The 19,507-nt window shown below is 34.3% G+C and overlaps 1 protein-coding gene and 1 pseudogene across 2 annotated transcripts; one reads left to right on the top strand and one right to left on the bottom strand.

Annotated features, from left to right (window-relative positions):
- The first annotated feature begins 4,921 nt into the window (after nt 1–4,921).
- Nucleotides 4,922–6,886, top strand: LOC124459866 (fibrinogen-like protein A). 2 transcript variants are annotated; one of them, XR_006953848.1, is made up of 3 exons: nt 4,922–5,256; nt 5,320–6,481; nt 6,546–6,886. XR_006953848.1 is itself a non-coding variant. In XM_047009638.1 (2 exons), exons 1-2 carry the CDS (start codon nt 6,171–6,173, stop codon nt 6,652–6,654), a joined length of 420 nt encoding a protein of 139 aa, XP_046865594.1. In that variant the 5' UTR covers nt 5,599–6,170; the 3' UTR covers nt 6,655–6,886. The 2 variants fall into 2 exon arrangements, 1 of the variants encoding a protein (XP_046865594.1); XM_047009638.1 differs by lacking the exon at nt 4,922–5,256 and having other exon boundaries at nt 5,599–6,481.
- Nucleotides 6,887–9,690: 2,804 nt separating this feature from the next.
- LOC111518750 lies at nt 9,691–10,367 on the bottom strand (annotated as a pseudogene).
- Nucleotides 10,368–19,507: the final 9,140 nt, after the last annotated feature.

Genomic DNA, 19,507 nt, shown 5'->3' with positions numbered 1-19,507 from the left:
ATTTGCCACTGATTTCCATACCATGTACACTACTATTTTAAATTCAAAGATACACCTTGCAAAGGATATTATGAAATTGTTCAAATATTTGTAACACAGGTATGGAGAAGTTTTCGGCCCCGAAAGTATATATAAATCTAATCTAATCGGCGCATGTCGAATTATCTTAAAATATAATAGCACGATCCAAAAAGTGATAAGGGTCCTAAGATCGCATTTTGGTAAGCTATATTTGGATAATAAACATAGACGAATCCAATTCGTAGTATCCACAATTTTTGGGATTATGTAATTTTTGTGCACTTCTTTTTTGTTTTTAAATTCACACAGTTTTAAAACATTTCGGTTAAAATGCTTAAACTAAGGGTGCGGCAAAGTGGCGCACTAGTAGAAATTTAAATATGGCGTTTTAAAATCATAACTATATTTAAATAAAAGACCTATATATAAACTAGTTATTGATAAAAACAGTACATTTGCCAGAATCAAACGGATCAGAGTACTATATCATATAGCTGACATACAAACGATGAACTTAACAATCATAATTGAACTAAACTAGAGAGCTGCATAAATGAGAGAAAAGTCAAAGTCAAATGAATCCATTCGAATTGAATTCAAATGAATGAGTGACAACTACACAATGAAATGAATGAGTGAGAATTAGTACTTGTCAAATCTCTAAAAATACGTAACTCTGTTTAATGAAAGGCAATGATTTGAGTGTCAAAGCATTGAATTGTACTAAGGCACTCGAATCATTAGAATTATTCAAATTGACTCATTTTATTGAGATGTTTAAAAGCAACAAAAACTAATTATTTTATCAAAAATGTAGGGAAAATATTGGCAAAATGAGGGCTATTAAAATCAAAATATGCTATACACCAAAAACTTAAGACCGCAGTTTTGGATTTGAGAATTTGGGACAAATCTTGTAAAATCTAATTTTTCTAAATTAGATTCCTAGTTGCCACGAACCGTGAAAACATGAATAAGGCTATCTAATATATTATAAAAAAAAAAATCATATTCTCTAGCCCATCATATACACGAGGGATCTACCTTTTAATATTACGTAACTAGTTGTGAAAACAAAAATTCACCTCTATCTCTGTAGGGGGTTTGAACCCATACACTAGGACTACAATTTTTTATAAAACAAGTTTTTTAATATTGGGGGTATGTTAGAAAAAACCGCTATAGCTTTATAACGGTAAATTATATCGAAACGTAAATTTGAAAATTTGTTGGACTTTTACTTAAATGCTCATTTGAGAGGATACGAGCTCCCAATCAGGATATATGAAGGATTACAAAAAAATGCTGCGATCAGCCCCACTTTCCCCTACATATATTCTTGATTAATGCGGGAAGACGATACATGGGATGAAACTTTTACTATCTAATTGAGATTGTTTATGAAAACTGTTAAGATAAAGGATATAAAGGATCGGTCGAACTACTACTTTACTGAGAAATATGTCATAATGTTATCTTATATATATAAATAAGTCGGGTTTTCCTCTTTGACGCTATGACTCCAACACGCACAAACCGATTTTCACGGTTTTGCATTTGTTGGAAAGGTCTCGGGGTGCGTGAGGTTTATAGCAAAGAAAAATATAAAAATAAGTCGGGCTTTCCTTCCTGACGCTACCAAAATGCCGAGAGCACGACGTGCAAGCCAGCAACAAGTGTATTCACAGAGCTTAAGGGAAGAAACACTAAATATAATAAGGGAAGATCATTGGCATCATACAATCGCTTGGCATTCAAATATGATCCTTGGACCCCTGCGAACTACAGTGATGAGGACAGATCAAAAAACCAAAAAATGTGGTTTACCAAAGAGCACTTCAATGAAAGGGATAATTTGCGGACACGCTACTGAATCCAGTATTTACTTTGGATTCACTTTCATTTTTTAAATAACATTTTTCCTTTAATCCCCAAACGAAATGTTACAAAGAACTAATCCATCTAGTGACGAAACGGAGTAAATTGAACTTATATAAGGAAATTATTTAAATGAATTCAAGGTTATGGAAATGCTTCATACTTCGGCGCATCTAAACTTCTTTGTCATTCCATTGATATTTTATCCTGAGAAAATCGATGTGTGTGCTTAAATTTGGGAAATCTAACAAAACATAAGTCATAATACTGCAATTTGCTTCATTATTTAATTTTACAATATCAAGCTATAAAATAATTTAAGTCTTCAGAAGTTTCCGCGCTACCATGTTAATATGATTAAGTGGCATTAAGTAGAAATTGACCGATATGTAGCATGAATTATTAACTACGAATAGTAATGTCATAATTAATATACATATATATAAGTAAAATGAATGAATCTATATGAATATTTATCTTCTGTATCCTAGAAGACGTTGGTAAAGAAACAATTTATTAAGCTTGAAATAATTAGATACATTAGTATCCATGAAACTAATCATCTAGCAGAGTGGGCTTAATAAAAATCAACAAAAAAGATTGCAAAATTAAGAATATAAATTTTTTCCTGAATTAAGAAATCTTGTCCAGGCTTATAATAACCATCCAATTATCATTTAGGTCCATGCACAATTAACTGTGACCTTTTAAAGTCACCAAATTTAACTCTTGTTTTGGAGATCATAAAAAAACAAACAACAATTTAATATTTAAGCTTTTGTCAATATCTGAGTAATTTTACTAAATAAAACTATATAATTGTGCCCCTGGCTTATTACTTAAACAAACAAAAGTGCTTATTTTACTATATAATATGGACAATGTCTCTAGTCGAGCTCCCTAGTCCTGATTTAAATTTAAATTTTATTTTGTGGATTCATTAATCTTTACTTACTAAGGATAAGTATATGTAACAGTAGAAAAACTTTGCTTGAGATTTAAAACTAACTTTATTAAAGGGGAAAAGAAAAAGGACGGAGGACCATTTGCTGGCGGTATATATGGAGAGATTTTTATCTAAAATGGATATTGTACAGTCGAATCTTTTATTTTGGGGGTGTTATATCCTTGTGGTCTACTATTTTACAATTAGCTCTTCTGAAAATATGTTAAATAATTGGAATACACAAATTGTTTTGAATATAAGTGTTTTCGTCGAGGTATAGACATATTTCTGGGGGTGTAAAACTGTTGCTTAGAGCTGGAGCAAAGTAGGTGTCACTTTCGACGAAAGGGCCTTTTATTAAGGTATTTTCCGATATATCTAAACATCTTCTGCAAATTGCTGCTGCCTTGTAAAGTACTTCGTTTGAGTAAAATTTAATATATAGGATATAGGAAGGAGATATTTTCCAGCATATAGGGCAGCCATAGGTTAATATCGGCCTGATCAGCATTTGGTACATAATTATTTTGACTACTCTACTACATAGAAGCTTAGACGAGAACATTCTCTTGAATAAATAAAACGCTTTATTAGTTTTTTTGATTTGCTCATTCACATGTCTATCGAAATAGAGGAATCTATCCAGTATAATCTCCAGGTACTTTACTTTGGCACATGTTGGGATACAGGTAGGACCTTGAAGTATCCTAAACTGCCTCCAATTTGTATACCCTTGCAAAAAGGGTATATTAATTTTGGTCAGAAGTATGCAACGCATAAAAGGAAGCATTTCCGACCATATAAAGTACATATATAAATTCTTGATCAGCACGACGAGACGAGTTCATTAAGCAATGTCCGTCCGTCCGTCTGTCCGTCTGAATCAACGCAAACTCCTCCTAGACCATTGGAGCTACAGAGTTTACATTTTGCATGTAGGCTTGTATATACGACACAGTATATCTCGGATTCAGCCATATCGGACCACTATATCATACACCTCCCAGACAAACATTAGACTTCTCATATAAAACCTTTCTCACTTTGACTCATATACAAGGTAAGGAAAGATTAACAAAACAAACTTGCAAGGGTATACAAACTTCGGCGCGTTTGAAGTTAGCCCCGGCCTTCTGGTCTTATTTTGGTTTGTATTAACAGCTTAAATACTAATGTAGTAACTAAAACTGTTATGTAAATGCATTAAAAACTGTACTGGAAAGAATGTCGTGTGAGTGACCCAAAAGAATTATTTTTAAAAAAAAGTTCGACGCCAATATGCAAAAATCGTAAGTCTACAAATAAACTTTAACATTTATTTTTGATTTTTATACCATACACCCATAGGGTGAAATGGTATATTAAGGTCGCCAAAATGTATGTAACAGGCAGAAAGAAGCTTTTCCGACCCCATAAAGTATATATATTCTTGATCAGAATCAACAGCCGAGTTGATCTAATTACTATGTCCGTCTGTCCGTCCGTCCGTCCGTCCGTCCGTCCGTCCGTCTGTCCGTATGCACACCTAGATCTCGGAGACTGTAAGAGCTAGAGTCACCAAATTTGGTATGTAGACTCGTGTAGTATGTAGAGTGATCAAGTTTATTTCAAATTTTTGCCACGCCCCTTTCCGCCCCCTCAATTTAAAAAACTGTTTTCTATCTTGTGCAATCAAATTTAAATTTGATACTAATATCCAGCAAAATACCAAACTTGATCAAAATCGGACAAAAAACAGTCGAGTTATGCATATAAACGTTTTTCCGTATGTCCGTGGGCCGGTGGGGGCGCTAGGGTGCGCTCAAGCATACGAAGTGAGCGAGATACTAAAATATGCTTGTAAAGAGCATGTGAAAATCCATTTCTTTAATAAATTTGAAATATTTGCTTTACTGGTGTATGGTATACCTAAGTCGGCAAGACGACTTACTTATTTGATTTGATTTTCTTTGATTTATTTTACATATTAAATTTTATTCAGCTTCCGAAAGTCGCATGAGTGATTTCGGAAATGTTCATATACATATATATTAATGAGAGATAAGAAAGAATTGTTTTTATATTATCGTAGGCAACCTTATCGTTTTCGTCAATGTCAAAATTCAAACATAATAGAATTGAAATAGATTTTGCACCAAGAAAAGAATAAATTCTTATCGCGACAAACGACAAGACAATCCGAAAAATTTATAATTCAATGAATATTTCAAAATTAAATCATTGCTCTCAGAGACATGATCTCAGTCGCAAGTGTTAAGTAAAGTAAACATTAACAAATCCCAATTTGTATATATTCTGGATTACTTTCCAAAATGAGAAGGAAAAGTGTCCTCCCACTTGTTGGCCTCTTCATTGTTCTTGGTGTCCAGCATGTAATCTCTGAATCTCTTCTCCTAATGGATGATCACGGGGTAAGTGACCAAGTCAATAGTACAATGTGAAGTTCAATCTAATTGATAAATCGGTTTACTTAGGAGAGTGGATTCTCCAGTGACGAGAAAGATTTGTGTGCCTTATATTGCCATAGGTCTATGAAACTCGGTGTAGCTTATATTATTGAGCTGAAGGAAAAAATAAAAACACTCGAAAAAAATCATTCAGAGAGTGAAATTAGTCAGCTGAGCAAAGCAGTTGAGAATTTGCAAAGTAAAATTGATCAACAGAATATACAAATAGCTAATATTAACGATTTTATCACAAACTCAGTTAACAGGCAGAAAGAGGTGGAAGAGAAAGCCAAATCTCAAACTGAGATAGACAATTTGAAGAAAATAGTAGAGAACAATTGAAAGAGAATTTAGAAAATGTTCAACGTCAAGCAGCTAAAGATAAGGAAGAAAGCTTAGCTGAACAAAGAATTAAAAATAGAGAAATAGAAAATCTAGAAGAGAAATTAGCTACCCAAAAATCAGATTTAGACAAAGCAATTAAAGACCTCGAGTCGAAAAACAAGGAATTTGAAGAATATCAGACTAAGGAAAAGAATTCCAGCAACAAAATTGGAGAATTAAATTCTGAAATTTCATCCTTACAGAAAAAGTTAGAAGAATCTGAAACTCAGTTGACTGATTCAAATCATTTACTTGAAAGAAAACTAAGCCAAACTAAGGAATATTTAATCGAGTGTCAGAAGAGAATACCAAAAATTGGTTGCCAAGGCCTTTCTTCGGGAATTCATCAAATTGAACTTCCGCGGATTGCTCCGATTTTTGCTCTCTGCGAGGGAGATATAGAGTTTGGTGGGTGGATAGTCATTCATAAAAGATTTGATGGCAGCGTAGACTTTCATAGAACTTGGACTGAGTATCGTAATGCGTTTGGAAATATGAAAGGAGAGTTCTTTCTTGGTCTGGAGAATTTGCATCGTATTACCAATTCCCACACCTATGAACTTTATGTGCAATTGGGATATCACAATGGAACTTTCCTATTTGCTAGTTATGATAATTTTAGAATTGGCAACGAAACTACGAAATATAAGTTAGAGTCATTGGGAGAGTTTAGAGGAACAGCTAAAAATGTTATGGATTACAATTTAAATGCATCATTTTCCAGTTTTGATCAAGATAATGATCACTCGATTGTTAATTGTGCTCAAATGTATGGAGCCTGGTGGCATAAACGTTGTAGCTCGATGTAAGTAACCAATTTAATTATAAAAGAATTAACAATTGTCAAATATTTTGTTTACCTTTATTAGCCGCCTCAACGCAAAATACTTCAATAGAGAAGTCGATGATGATTCAAGTATGAGCTGGTGGAACTGGATTTCTCTCAAATCTGTGCAGATGCTTATCCGACCAAAATAAAGATGGACTTCATCTCAAAATTAACGAAAATCTGGCAAAACTCTGCAATCAAAAAAAAAAACTTGTATTTCAGCAACAAAACAAATCATTTTCAAACATAACTTCTGAACGGACCCAATCTTAAGGGGACAATTTCCGTTTTCTGCTTTGACTTATTGTTAGATGACATTCGCTGTCTGCCTAAAAAAATGTTTACTGTAGTTCAAATGCAAACATAATCTAATTTTCTGCAATAAAATTACCTAATGATATATAAATCAAAAAAATTGCAACATTTTTTTATTATCTAGATATTTTAAAATACGGTCTATTCAATTTCTCTTACAGTATACAAATATGTCCTAACCAAGGAGTGAATTGTGTAAGTATAACCAAAATTAATTGTAGCCAGAGAACCTGGCTTACGATTATTCGATCATGCTGAAGTTTGTATACCCTTTCAAGTTCCTAAATTGTGTGATCCCTTGGGAAATGGGCAAATCTTGTTGTGTCGAAAGAAAAGAAAGAAAGAGCATGACGAGGTGAGTTTATAAAGTTAGTGTGTCTGCCCATCTGCCATTCCGAACTTTACGTGCAATTAGGATATAACAGTGGAACTTTCGAATTTGTTAATAACAAAGATATTGATCAAAGTCACTGTTTTCCTATGCTATGATTGTAGGCCGTTCTTTCACAAGCGTTAGACTTCTTGGATAAATCGTTTTTCCACTTTGATAGCTATAGGTAAGGAAAGAGTAAAAAACAACTTGCAAGGGTATACAAACTCTGACGCGGCCGAAGTTAGTCCCGGCCCTCTGGTTTTTAATATTGTGGTTATTATATATAGCTTAAAAATTGTTGTGGAATTGAATTGTTTTAACTAAATTAGTTCTACAGCGAATACTGAATTTTTTGGACAACAAACAACTGGATCCATTTGGAAACACGCAAATTCTTTAATATATATAAAGTTCAAGCTCCTGTGGTGACCATCTTGGTCAATTTCCAAGGCCCGTTTCAGTATGGTTTTGGAAAGCAACTATAAAAATGGCTTGCCATTGGCCAAATGTGTCTTAAACGAAGAAATCTGTGATTTTGGATGGAAATTTAGACCTTTTTGTTAATATAAGTATACATATTTATCCTATTTGGAGAATGAATATATCAATCCTTAGAATCTCTCATCTATTTAGACTGGTCAAAATGGACTTCTTGAATAATCAAAGTTAAGAAATACACAAAAATTGACATCCATTAAGATTCGATATTTTGTTTGATTTGAAGTGTGATTAAGATTAAGCCAGCTTATCCAGATATAAATATACAAATACTTGCCGCCTTCCATATCTAGATTTTGCGTTCAGTTGACTTTGTGTGCAGATTGTTAAACTCTTAAGCGAATGGCACCGCCCACCCAACCCCCCTGCCACCTCTCAAACATAATATGTACCTCATTCAGTTTCAGGTGTGGGAGATCAACAAATATTAATAAAAATAATAACAAAACACGCGCAAAAGGTGTCTCTCTCCTTCTATCTCTCTCTCTCTCTCTCTCTTAAGGTTTCTCTGTTTTGGCTGTTCCGTTTTTGTGTATTTTTTGGCCAACGAGACTGACTGATAAGATGGCCAAAAGCGAAAATAAAAATACAAAAAAAAAACCTGGCGAATGCGCGTAAACAAAACAAATACGAGAAACAGCAAATACTATGAGAGGAATGGGTGGGCGGAGGGACTGCTGGGAGGGGGATATCAATTCGCGTTCGTTGCACTCGGCATGGCCAAAAGGCAAAGAGTTAACTTTGGCTGACACCTGCAAAAAAAGACAAATTTAGAGTCCAACAAAAAAAAAGAAGAAAAAAAAGAGAAAGAGCAAATAAAACAAAATCAGAATCACAGACAAAAATAATAAAGTGATCATAATAACGATTAAATTGGCCATAAACAAAAAAAAAACACAAACACAAAGCGTCAGCAATTGGCCTAGGCAGATATATGTATATATATATATATATATATTTTTTTTTATTAGTCACCGATAAGCATGATTTTGTTACTTCCTTAAATTTGAACTCGGTTGAAAGAAGATACAGTCGATGGTAGCGATTGGCAGCGATTCGCTTGATATCCATAATTGGGAACTCTGGTGGGAAGGGTGGGGAGGTAATGGATCGAAAAATTCTCACGCCAACAGTTTCAAACTTTTCGCCGAAGTGAAAATCACTTTCATTGTAAAATCGCATAGAATCAGCATTAAAATTTCTTGTGTTTGAGTTGAGTTTACTTTCTGAGGAAAAACTGCAGAACAAAAGTAAAGCGAAAAATGAAAAGAAGTCAATGAACCATATGAAGTTCAATTTATGCATCAACTTTTGTTAAATACACTGCAATTGGACATTTTTATTAAGATGGCAAAAGGCTGAATCAATTTTCTATCATTGTTAATGTTACCGAAATTACTTAATCTTTATTATGCACAATTGGAAATTAAGCCAAATATAAGCAAATTTTAAATTTACCGCCAAAGTGATTACCCACAAGCGCCACCTAGGTGATTTTAATGGGCAGCGCCAGTGAGCGCCACCAGCAATATAGTGGGAGTAATAGTCCTAAGGGTGAGAGTAATAGTCCTAAGGGTGCGAGTAATAGTTCTAAAGGTGCGAGTAATAGTCCTAAGGGTCAGTAAAAAGTGCTAAGGCCTCAGCCGGAAGTGCTAAGGTCAAAGTAATTTTTTGGGCGGCCACATTTAAAAACAAATTTACTCTTGGATAAATAAAAGTGCCATAATGCAACCGGAGTAACATTTTAAAACATTTAGATTATTTACTATTTTTTAATATTGCAATACTTGTCTTTCAATACTAAACAATGAAAGAAATGAGTTTTTAAGAATAAATTACAATAAGTGCAGACGATATTCATACGTTTGTATAAAGTAATGCAATATTGGAGAATCAAACATTACCCAATATTAAATTTCACATAAAAATTACATTACATTTCTTGTTTCTCCTCATATGTGCTATAAGGCTTTAAGGACTAGTTTTCTTCTCATTTTCTTTACGAGTAAAATCGTCTCACTTCCCTAGACATACGCTCTACAGTATCCTCGTCTACGGCTACAAAGCATTTCGCACCACGACTAAAACAACATATACACCTCCATACATCTACAATATATTCTAGATTCTAGTTGCGCCATATGGAGATATATTTTACATTTGTTGGAGTATGTTTATCTGGGGCAGTTTATCTTCAATGGATAGTGTCTGATCCTTACCAATGTAGCTCTTACGGCGTAGTAGACTTTCCGACAACTTTCTGAAGGAGTAAAGGATCGTTCATGCCAGCATCTCGCCATTCTTGAAATTTTTCTAAGGGGGAGAGACGCCGATGGAGCTAACAACAGATGAAACGAAATGAAATACAAAAACTTCAATATTCATAGAATGGAAATACTTACTTCAGATGCGAACTCAGGATCTCTAAGTTGATAAAGCAATTCATGGCCATACAATCATTATGTCCACAAACACTAATATGTCCAATATTATTATATACTGCGACCAGCTTGCATTTAAATTTAAATATTAAAAGAATACCGATTCCAAGAAGAAGAAATTGCGATTGAAATGACAACTCATACTTCCGCTCAAATGTTGATCAAAACCAGAGGGCCAGGGCTAACCTGTATACCTTTGCAAGATGTTTGTTACTCTTTCCTTGCCTACAGCCATCAGTAGAAAAACGATTTATCCGATCAATCCTATGAGAGCTATGTGATATAGTCACCCGATCTTGATGAAATTTGGAACAGTCGTTTTTAGGCGTAATAAACTCTCTAGTATTAAGTTTCGACAGTAGCTAAAAATATAACGAAGTTATTGAGAAAAGTCACTGTTCGTGACTTTGCCGTTTGTATGGGAGCTATATAATCTAGTGGTCCGATCCGGCTGAGATATACAACCCCTGCACTATATACAAGCCTACGTGTAAAATTTCAACTCTGTAGCTCTAACGGTCTAGGAGGAGTTTGTGTTGATCCAGACGGACGGGCGGACAGACGGACATGAACACGTCTCGTCGTGCTGATCAAGAATATATATACTTTATATGGTCGGATATGCTTCCTTTTATGCGTTGCACACTTCGACCAAAATTAATATACCCTTTTTGCAAGGGTATAAAAATTAGAATTGTTAAGTCATGTTTGTATAAGACCGTATTTAAGTTGGTTACTTACATCCAACTACAAGCTTTGGGCCACCAATCACCAAATTTTTGAGCAATTTTTTCCACTGATCATTATCATGATCAAAAGTGGGATATGATTGATTTAAATCCACTGCCAGAATATCCTTATCTGTCTCTCCCAACGATTGCAACTTAAATTTCGTAGTTTCGTTGCCAATTCTAAAATTATCATAACTAGCAAATTCGAAAGTTCCATTGTGATATTCCAATTGGACATAAACTTCATAGGTTTGGGAACGGGTGATGCGATGCAAACTCTCAAGACCAATAAAAAATTCTCCTTTCTTGTTACCAAAGCCATTACGATACTCGGTCCAAGTTCGATTAAAGTCTACGCTGCCATCAAATCGTTTATGAATAACTATCCACCCACCACATTCTATATCTCCCTCGCAGAGAACAGAAATCACATCAAGTTCACAACCAGTTTTTGGTATTCTTTTCTGTCACTCGATTAAAAGTTCCTTGGTTTAGTTTATTTATTATATAGATTTCCTGATCTATTAAAAAACATAGTTTCATTCTATTTTTATTGCCGTCTGGTTACACTTAGAAGCGGAAAAAAGGAGTAAATTTTAAAATTGTAAATTCAGCACTATACCTTTAACGGGATATAGAGTTGATCCACACGGAATGGCAGATAGGCAGACACACTAACTTTACAAACTCACCTTGTTATGCTCTTTCTTTCTTTTCTTTTGACACAACAAGTTTTGCCCATTTGCCAAGGGCTCACAGAATAAGAAAACGAACTTGAAAGGGTATACAAACTTCAGAATGTCGAATAATCGTAAGTCAGGTTCTTTGGTTCACTCCTAACTTAGGATATATTTTTATACTGTAAGAAAAATTGAATAAAACGCATATGATAATATCTAGATAAGAAAGAGATGGCGCAATTTTTTTTGATTGACTTTTTTTTATTTTTATTTATATATTATTAAAGTAAATTTGAAAAAGTAAGATTATATTTGCATTTGAGTTAGTTTGCATTTGTCAGTGTCATCTAACAATGAGTCAAAACAGAAAACGGAAATTGTCCACTCAAGATTGGATTCGTCCAAAAGTTATGTTTGAATATTACTTGTTTTGTTGCTGAAATATCATTTTTCTTATTTTTGTTTGCATAGTTTTACATGTTTTTTGTTCATTTTGAAATGAAGTCCAACTTTATATTGGTCGGAGAAGCATCTGGACAGATTTGAGAGAAATACACCTCCACCAGCTCATACTTGAACAATCCTTGACTTCTCTATTGAAATATTTTCCGTTGAGTTTGCTAATTAAGATAAACAAAATATTTGACAATTGTTCATTCTTGTATAATTAAATTGGTTACTTACATCCAGCCACAATGATTATGCCACCAGGCTCCATCCCATTGAGCACAATTTAAACCTTCCCATTGATCATTATCTCGATCAAAACTGGAAAATGCATCATATAAATTGTTTTCAATACCATTAAAAGCTGTTCCGTTAAACTTTCCCAACGACTCCAACTTATATTTTGTAGCTTCGTTGCCAATTCTAAAATTACTATAACTAGCAAATAGGAAAGTTCCATTGTGAAATCCCAATTGGACATAAAGTTCATATGTTTGGGAATTGGTAATACGATGCAAATTCTCCAGACCAATAAAAAATTCTCCCTCCTTATTTCCAAACCCATTACGGTACTCAGTCCAAGTTCTATGAAAGTCTACGCTGCCATCAAATCGTTTATGAATAACTATCCATCCACCACCTTCTATATCTTCCCGGCAGAGAGCAGAAATCGGATCAATCCGGGTAATTTCGATTTCATGAATTCCCGAAGAGAGGCCTTTGCAACCAGTTGGTATTCTCTTCTGACATTCGATTAAATTTTCCTTGGTTTGGTTTAGTTGTAGGGAATGTTTTTCAACTAAATGATTCGAATCAGTCAACTGAGCTTCAGATTCTTCTAACTTTTTCTGTAAGGATGAAATTTTAGAATTTAATTCCCCAATTTTGTTGCTAGAATTATTTTCCTTAGTCTGATATTCTTCAATTTCCTTGTTTTTCGACTCAAGGTCTTTAACTGCTTTTTCTAAATCGGTTTTTTGGGAAGCTAATTTCTCTTTTAGATTCTCTATTTCTCTATTTCTGGCCCCATCTATTTCCGTGTTCTTGTCTCTTAAGATTTGTTCAATTTTATTTCTTAAATATTTTTGTTCAGTTAAGCTTTCTTCCTTATCTTTTGCTGCTTGACGTTGAACATTTTCTAAATTCTCTTTCAATTGATCTACTTTTCTCTTCAAATTGTCTATCTCAGTTTGAGATTTGGTCTTCTCTTCCAACTCTTTCTGCCTGACAGAGTTTGTGATAAAATCGTTAATATTAGCTATCTGTATATTCTGTTGATCAATTTTACTTTGCAAATTCTCAACTGCTTTGCTTAGCTGACTATCTGATTGATTCTCCTCGAGTATTTTGATTTTTTCTTTCAACTCAATAATATAACCTAGACCGAGTTTCATAGACCTATAGCAATATAAGGCACACAAATCTTTCTCGTCACTGGAGACTCCACACTCCTATGTAAACAGATTTATCAATTAGATTGAACTTCACTTTGTACTATTCACCAGTCCACTTACCCCGTGATCGTCCTTTGGGAGAGGAGATTCTGAGATTACATGCTGGAAACCAAGAACAAGGAAGAGGCCAACAAGCGGGAGGACACCTTTCCTTCTCATTTTGGAAGGTAATTCAGAATATATAAATATTATGAATTTGTTAATGTTAAATTTACTTAACACTTGCGACTGAGATAATGTCTCTGAGAGCAATGATTTAATTTTGAAATATTCATTGAGTAATATATTTTTCGAATCGTTTGTCGCGATAAGAACTTATATTTTTCTTAGTGCAAAATCTATTTCAATTTAATTATGTGTTTGCATTTTGACATTGACCAAAACCATAAGGTTGTGTACGAAAATATAAAAACAATTCTTTCTTATCTCTCATTCATATATGTATATGTATGTATATGAGCATTTCCGAAATCACTCATACGACTTTCGGAAGCTGAATAAAATTTAAAAGGTGAAATAAATCAAAGAAAATCAAATCAAATGAAGTAAGTAAGTCGACTCGCCGACTTAGGTATACCCTACACCAGTAAAGCAAATTTTTAAAATTTATTAAAGAAATGCATTTTCACATGCTTTTGACAAGCATATCTTAGTATCTCGCTCACTCAAGCATTCGAGCACCCTAGCGCCCCCACCAGCCAACGGCCAACTCCGGATCAAGAATATGTATACTTCATGAGGTCGGAAAAGCTTTCTTCTGTCTGTTATATACATTTTGGCGACTTTAATGTACCATTTCACCCTATGGCTGTATGGTATAAAAATCAAAAATAAATGTTAAAGTTTATTTGTAGACTTACGATTATTCCATATTGGCCTCGTCTTTTTTTTTTAAATAATTCTTTTGGGTCAGTCACACGACATTCTTTCCAGTACAGTTTTTAATGCATTTACATAACATTTTTAGTTACTACATTAGTATTTAAGCTGTTAATACAAACCAAAATAAGACCAGAAGGCCGGGGCTAACTTCGAACGCGTCGAAGCTTGTATACCCTTCCAAATTTGTTTTGTTTATCTTTCCTTACCTAATGTTTGTCACTGTTCGTGCCTTTGATGTTTGTGTGGAAGGTGTATGATATAGTGGTCCGATATGGCTGAATCCGAGATATACTGTGCCGTATATACAAGCCTACATGCAAAATGTAAACTCTGTAGCTCCAATGGTCAAGGAGGAGCTTGCGTAGATCTAGACGGGCAGACGGACGGACGGACATGGCTTAATGAACTCGTCTCGTCATGCTGATCAAGAATATAAATACTTTATATGGTCGGAGATGCTTCCTTCTATGCGTTGCACACTTCTGACCAAAATAAATATAATATGATTATATAATATGATTTCATTTACATTAAACTTTTTATTAGTAATGATTAGCTTGTGTTGAGGATTGTGAAGAAATGTCTGCCACGGGATGTTCGTTTTTGTTTTACAATCAACATATGTATAATTAGAGCCGGCATTAAATATTGCGATGAAAAAAATGACTTTGCTTGCTGCCACCAGACCCAATTCACCATTAGATGCTAAGCTGAAGAGAAGGAGATGTCAAATCAGTTTTAAGTATTTATATTTAGGATGTTTGCGGCATAATTAATTCATATTAATTAATTTTTGGCAGTTCCAAAGAACGACTGGGACGATGTATACTTGGCAATTCGAAGATTAAATGGGTAAGTCGTGGCACTTTAATACATCCCAAATTTGTTTTAACCGCTGCCCATTGCCTATTCACTGCCGAGTAAGCAAACTTTATAAATAACCTTTTCTTATATACTTTGTAATGGATAATTATCTTTATAGAACAAAGGAACAGATCTTGAATTTGACCTATCCTTGGCCTAAATTTGTAGTGCGTTTTGGTGAATTGGACTTTAACAGCACTACAGAAGATGCACAGCCTCAGGATTTCGGAGTGGTCAACATAATTTTGCCTTGATAGAGTTATTACAAGAGGCTACTATCAATGGGTAGGGGAGAGGGCCCAGTTGTGACTCAGGCCCAGTTGTGACATTCTCAAATATTTTTGAAATGCGGTATTGAATGACAGTTTGAGCCCTGTAAATCATGTTTGTTAGACGTTCTGCAGTTTTTGGACAGACCCCAACGTTAATAATCGTATTGTATATACGCGTACCAAACATCGTTTTGAAAATCGTGCGAAAAAGTTGTTTTCCATTTTTTTCAAAGTACCAAAATTTTGTGAAATCAACAGTGAAAAGGTGAGTGCAATGCATCAAAGTATTGTATTTGCCGTATATTTTGTGATTCTATAAAAATTTATGTGATTATGTAGTGTATATAAAAAATATAGATATAAACTTTAAACTATAAAAAGGCCCGGTTATGACTTAGCTGGGGTGCCCAGTTATGTCCCATTTTTTTTTGCACTCGGATTATGTAAAATTGTCAAATTCCAACATTTTTGTTGTTGTTTAACAACAAGGAAAGGAAATTTACATATTGAGACCAGTTTGTCCAAGAATATTCTGGAAGATCTCCATCGGGAATGTTCATTCGAAGTGCGCTAATATGCAAGCAAGTTATTTCACTTGCAAAAACTGCGAAAGTCACATGGACGACGAGGGCTTAAAATCGTTCTCATTTATGGCCATTTTCTTTTGGGTTTTTCATTGTTTTTGGCTTTGAAGCCCTTCAAAATAAGTAAACCATTAAATCACAACAATTCGTGTGACATTCCTTTCATATTTTCTTATTTTCAGTGAATTTCTTAAGTTGAGTCATAACTGGGCCACTTTTTTTTAAAGTTAAAAAAAGTTATCCAAATTAAATCTGTTTCAAAATTTTTTGAGTAACTCAAATAAACATACATTCTTTGGAAAAAAGTTGCGTTTGGTTAATATTTAAATGTTAAACTTCTTAATTTTTCATTTTCCCGAACTGAAGAAAAAATTTCGAGGTTTTTCAAAACCCGGGTCATAACTGGGCCCTCTCCCCTATATTTTTAACCAGCCTGATTTGCCTTTCAGCGCCGGTGGTGATCATAATAATTTTCAATTTATGGCCACAGGTTGTGCTTCCACTCGGAATGGAGATACATCTTCATAAAGTGAGCTCGGAACGTTTCACCTATCCCATATGCCAAAGGAGAATCAAATATAATATTGATGTACCCACAGAGTTCTGTGCTGGATCACATAAACAAACTTTATAAATACCATAGCATAGATACCATGTCATAGATACCTGTAATGGAGATTCGAGTGCAATAATGTTTGGTCAACATCCAAAATCCAATTGCCTCAAACAGATTATAGGCATCACTTCCTATGGTTTGCTATGTGGTAAAAAGGTTTAGTCGAATTTTGGGACATTTTTGAAGAGTTTTTGAAATATTTTATAATAAGAAAGTAAGAGTTTATTTGTCAATGTTATATACTTCCGATTTGCAATATATTCTCGTTTCCTTCCCAGGCCTTTGGGAATATAAGCTTTGAGTCTGGACAGAAATTCCTGCAACGTCTGGGGGAAAAGGATAGGTAAGCTGAGAAAAAGCGGGAGGACTCATTGTACCCTCCCAATATCGACGATTTCTGGCATTACAAGACGCCATTGTGCACAAAGTCTGTTAACAGTTCACTTAACCGTTTTCCATCATATGTGCTAATAAATTTCAGATATTCGTCATGTACCTGACGAGCCAAGAGCAAAAAGGCTCCCAAGAATATGTAAATAGGCAGATGTATTTGCACTAATTAAAGAATCATTCATTCCAGTTGACCAATTCGAAGGAGACAGCAGCGATCATAATGTCCTGGATTGCCACCAGATTTAAGAAAGAATTTGGCGGCGATTGTTTCGGCCATGATGTAACCCATCTCCTGACCAAATTCCATAACGAGAAGGATATGTTCTGCAGCCATAAAGTGAAACTAATCATGAAAACTAACTAAACTGCAGCAGTCGTCAAATATGCGAGAGAGAGTGTGGCTCCATTAATTATGACATGCTCTCCCTCTAATGGATTTTTGTCAATGCAATCAGAGCCACACCGCGGAATATATTTCAGGTGAGATATGAGGGGACATTGAAGCATCTGAATAGTGGCAGAATGGAGGGCAAATGTCCCAAATGTCGCTTGAAGATTGTGCTGAGGTGGGAGGAATTTTCAGCTTAATGGTGTATATGATGCAACCTCACAATTGTAGTTTTTCTGTCTTTCAGGAAAACGTTTAATTTAGTTTCAGATTTTTGAATGATTTCCTTTTTTCAGCTGCAAAGGGTATTGGAATCTCTTTTATGAAAATATTTTTGACACCGATGGCTGTGACGGTTCGGAAATGAAGAACCGTCATCTGGGACATCTGCTTAATTTAATAATTATTTTCCAACAATATCAAATGCAACCTGAAAAAAATGTTTAGGCACATTTTCTTTTGGCTTTCAAGGGAAAATTGAATCTTCTGTTCCGACATAAAATGTGACTTTTGTTTAGAGAATTGCTCTACAAAAATTTAAATATTTAATATCGTATACTTTTTATATCAACAATTAATATATTTGTTCTCAACTCTTTTAGATAGTTTATTATTCTTAACTCACTAAGAATAATCACTAGAAAATACCGAAATGTAATTACTTTGTATGTTTGGATAAGTAGTCGAAATTAAACCACATTGGAATATAATTTCCGAAAATAAAGCACTTAATAGCAAAACAAAAACCATTTTGGACACAGACATCATGCAAAAAAAGACACTACAGATGAATCAGTCTGGATATTTAGTCGCCTCCTAAACGGCAGAGTCTTTAATTGCTCAACTCAGAGATGAAGGACCTCCATTAACTGAAAAACGTATTAGATTGCATATTTAAGTAAAACTAATTAAATTAATTTAAATCAACCTTGTGGTTATCATACGTCGCTTTTTTAACCTTTTTTTACCAGCAAATTGTAACATTTTCCAAGAAATTTTATTTGCAAAATTTTTGTTTGTTTAGTTTGTTTTATTAGCTTTTAGTAAGTAAACTAGTTTTATTTCAATTAGTCTGAATTGCTCTATTAAAATAACTTTTTACTGAAAAGCTTACAAGTACAAAAAATGAGATCAACGACTTATTTGGACTTTTTTAAAATAACAAATGCATTATAAAACCAGAGGGCCGGGGCTAACTTCGACCGCGTCAAAGTTTGTATACCCTTGCAACTTTTTTGGTAAGTTCTCCCTTACCTATAGCCTTCAAAGTGGAAAAACGTTTAAGCTAAAAGGGCTAATGTGTCCGAAAGAACGGCCTACAATCTTAGTTTTTCTTCTGCATAGGAAATAACGAAGATATTGATCAAAGTCACTGTTTTCCACCGATCGTTCCTATGGGAGCTATATGATATAGCTACCCGATCCTTATCAAATTTGGCACAGTCATTAACAGATATATTAAACTAACAAATGTTTAATTTGAAAGCAATCGCGTCAAAAGTAACGAAGTTATTGACAAAAGTCACTGTTTTCGAAAGATCGTTCCTATGGAAGCTATATGATATAGTCACCTGATCTTGATCAAATTTGGCATAGTCGTTTATATGTGTAATTAACTTAACAATATTAAATTAAACGACAATAGCTCAGAAAATAACGAAGTTATTAAGAAAAGTCACTGTTCGTGACTTTGCCATTTGTATGGGAGCTATATGATATAGTGATCCGATCCGGCTGAATCCGAGATATACAACGCCTGCAGTATATACAAGCCTACATGCAAAATTTCAGCTCTGTAGCTCTTACGGTCTAGGAGGAGTTTGCGTTGATCCAGACGGACGGACGGACGGACGGACGGACGGACATGGCTATTTGAACTCGTCTTGTCGTGCTGATCAAGAATATATATACTTTATATGGTCGGAGATGCTTCCTTCTATGCGTTGCACACTTTTGACCAAAATTAATATACCCTTTTTGCAAGGGTATAACAAAATCTTGTCAACAAACATCTCAATTAAAATAAGTTGGTGCAAAATAGTTCAACTTGTAGAGTAAATCGTT

Source organism: Drosophila willistoni (assembly GCF_018902025.1).
Source record: "Drosophila willistoni isolate 14030-0811.24 chromosome 2L unlocalized genomic scaffold, UCI_dwil_1.1 Seg168, whole genome shotgun sequence".
Lineage (NCBI taxonomy): Eukaryota > Metazoa > Arthropoda > Insecta > Diptera > Drosophilidae > Drosophila > Drosophila willistoni.
Note: the sequence above shows the minus strand (reverse complement) of the source record. Positions and strands in the feature narration are given on the sequence as shown.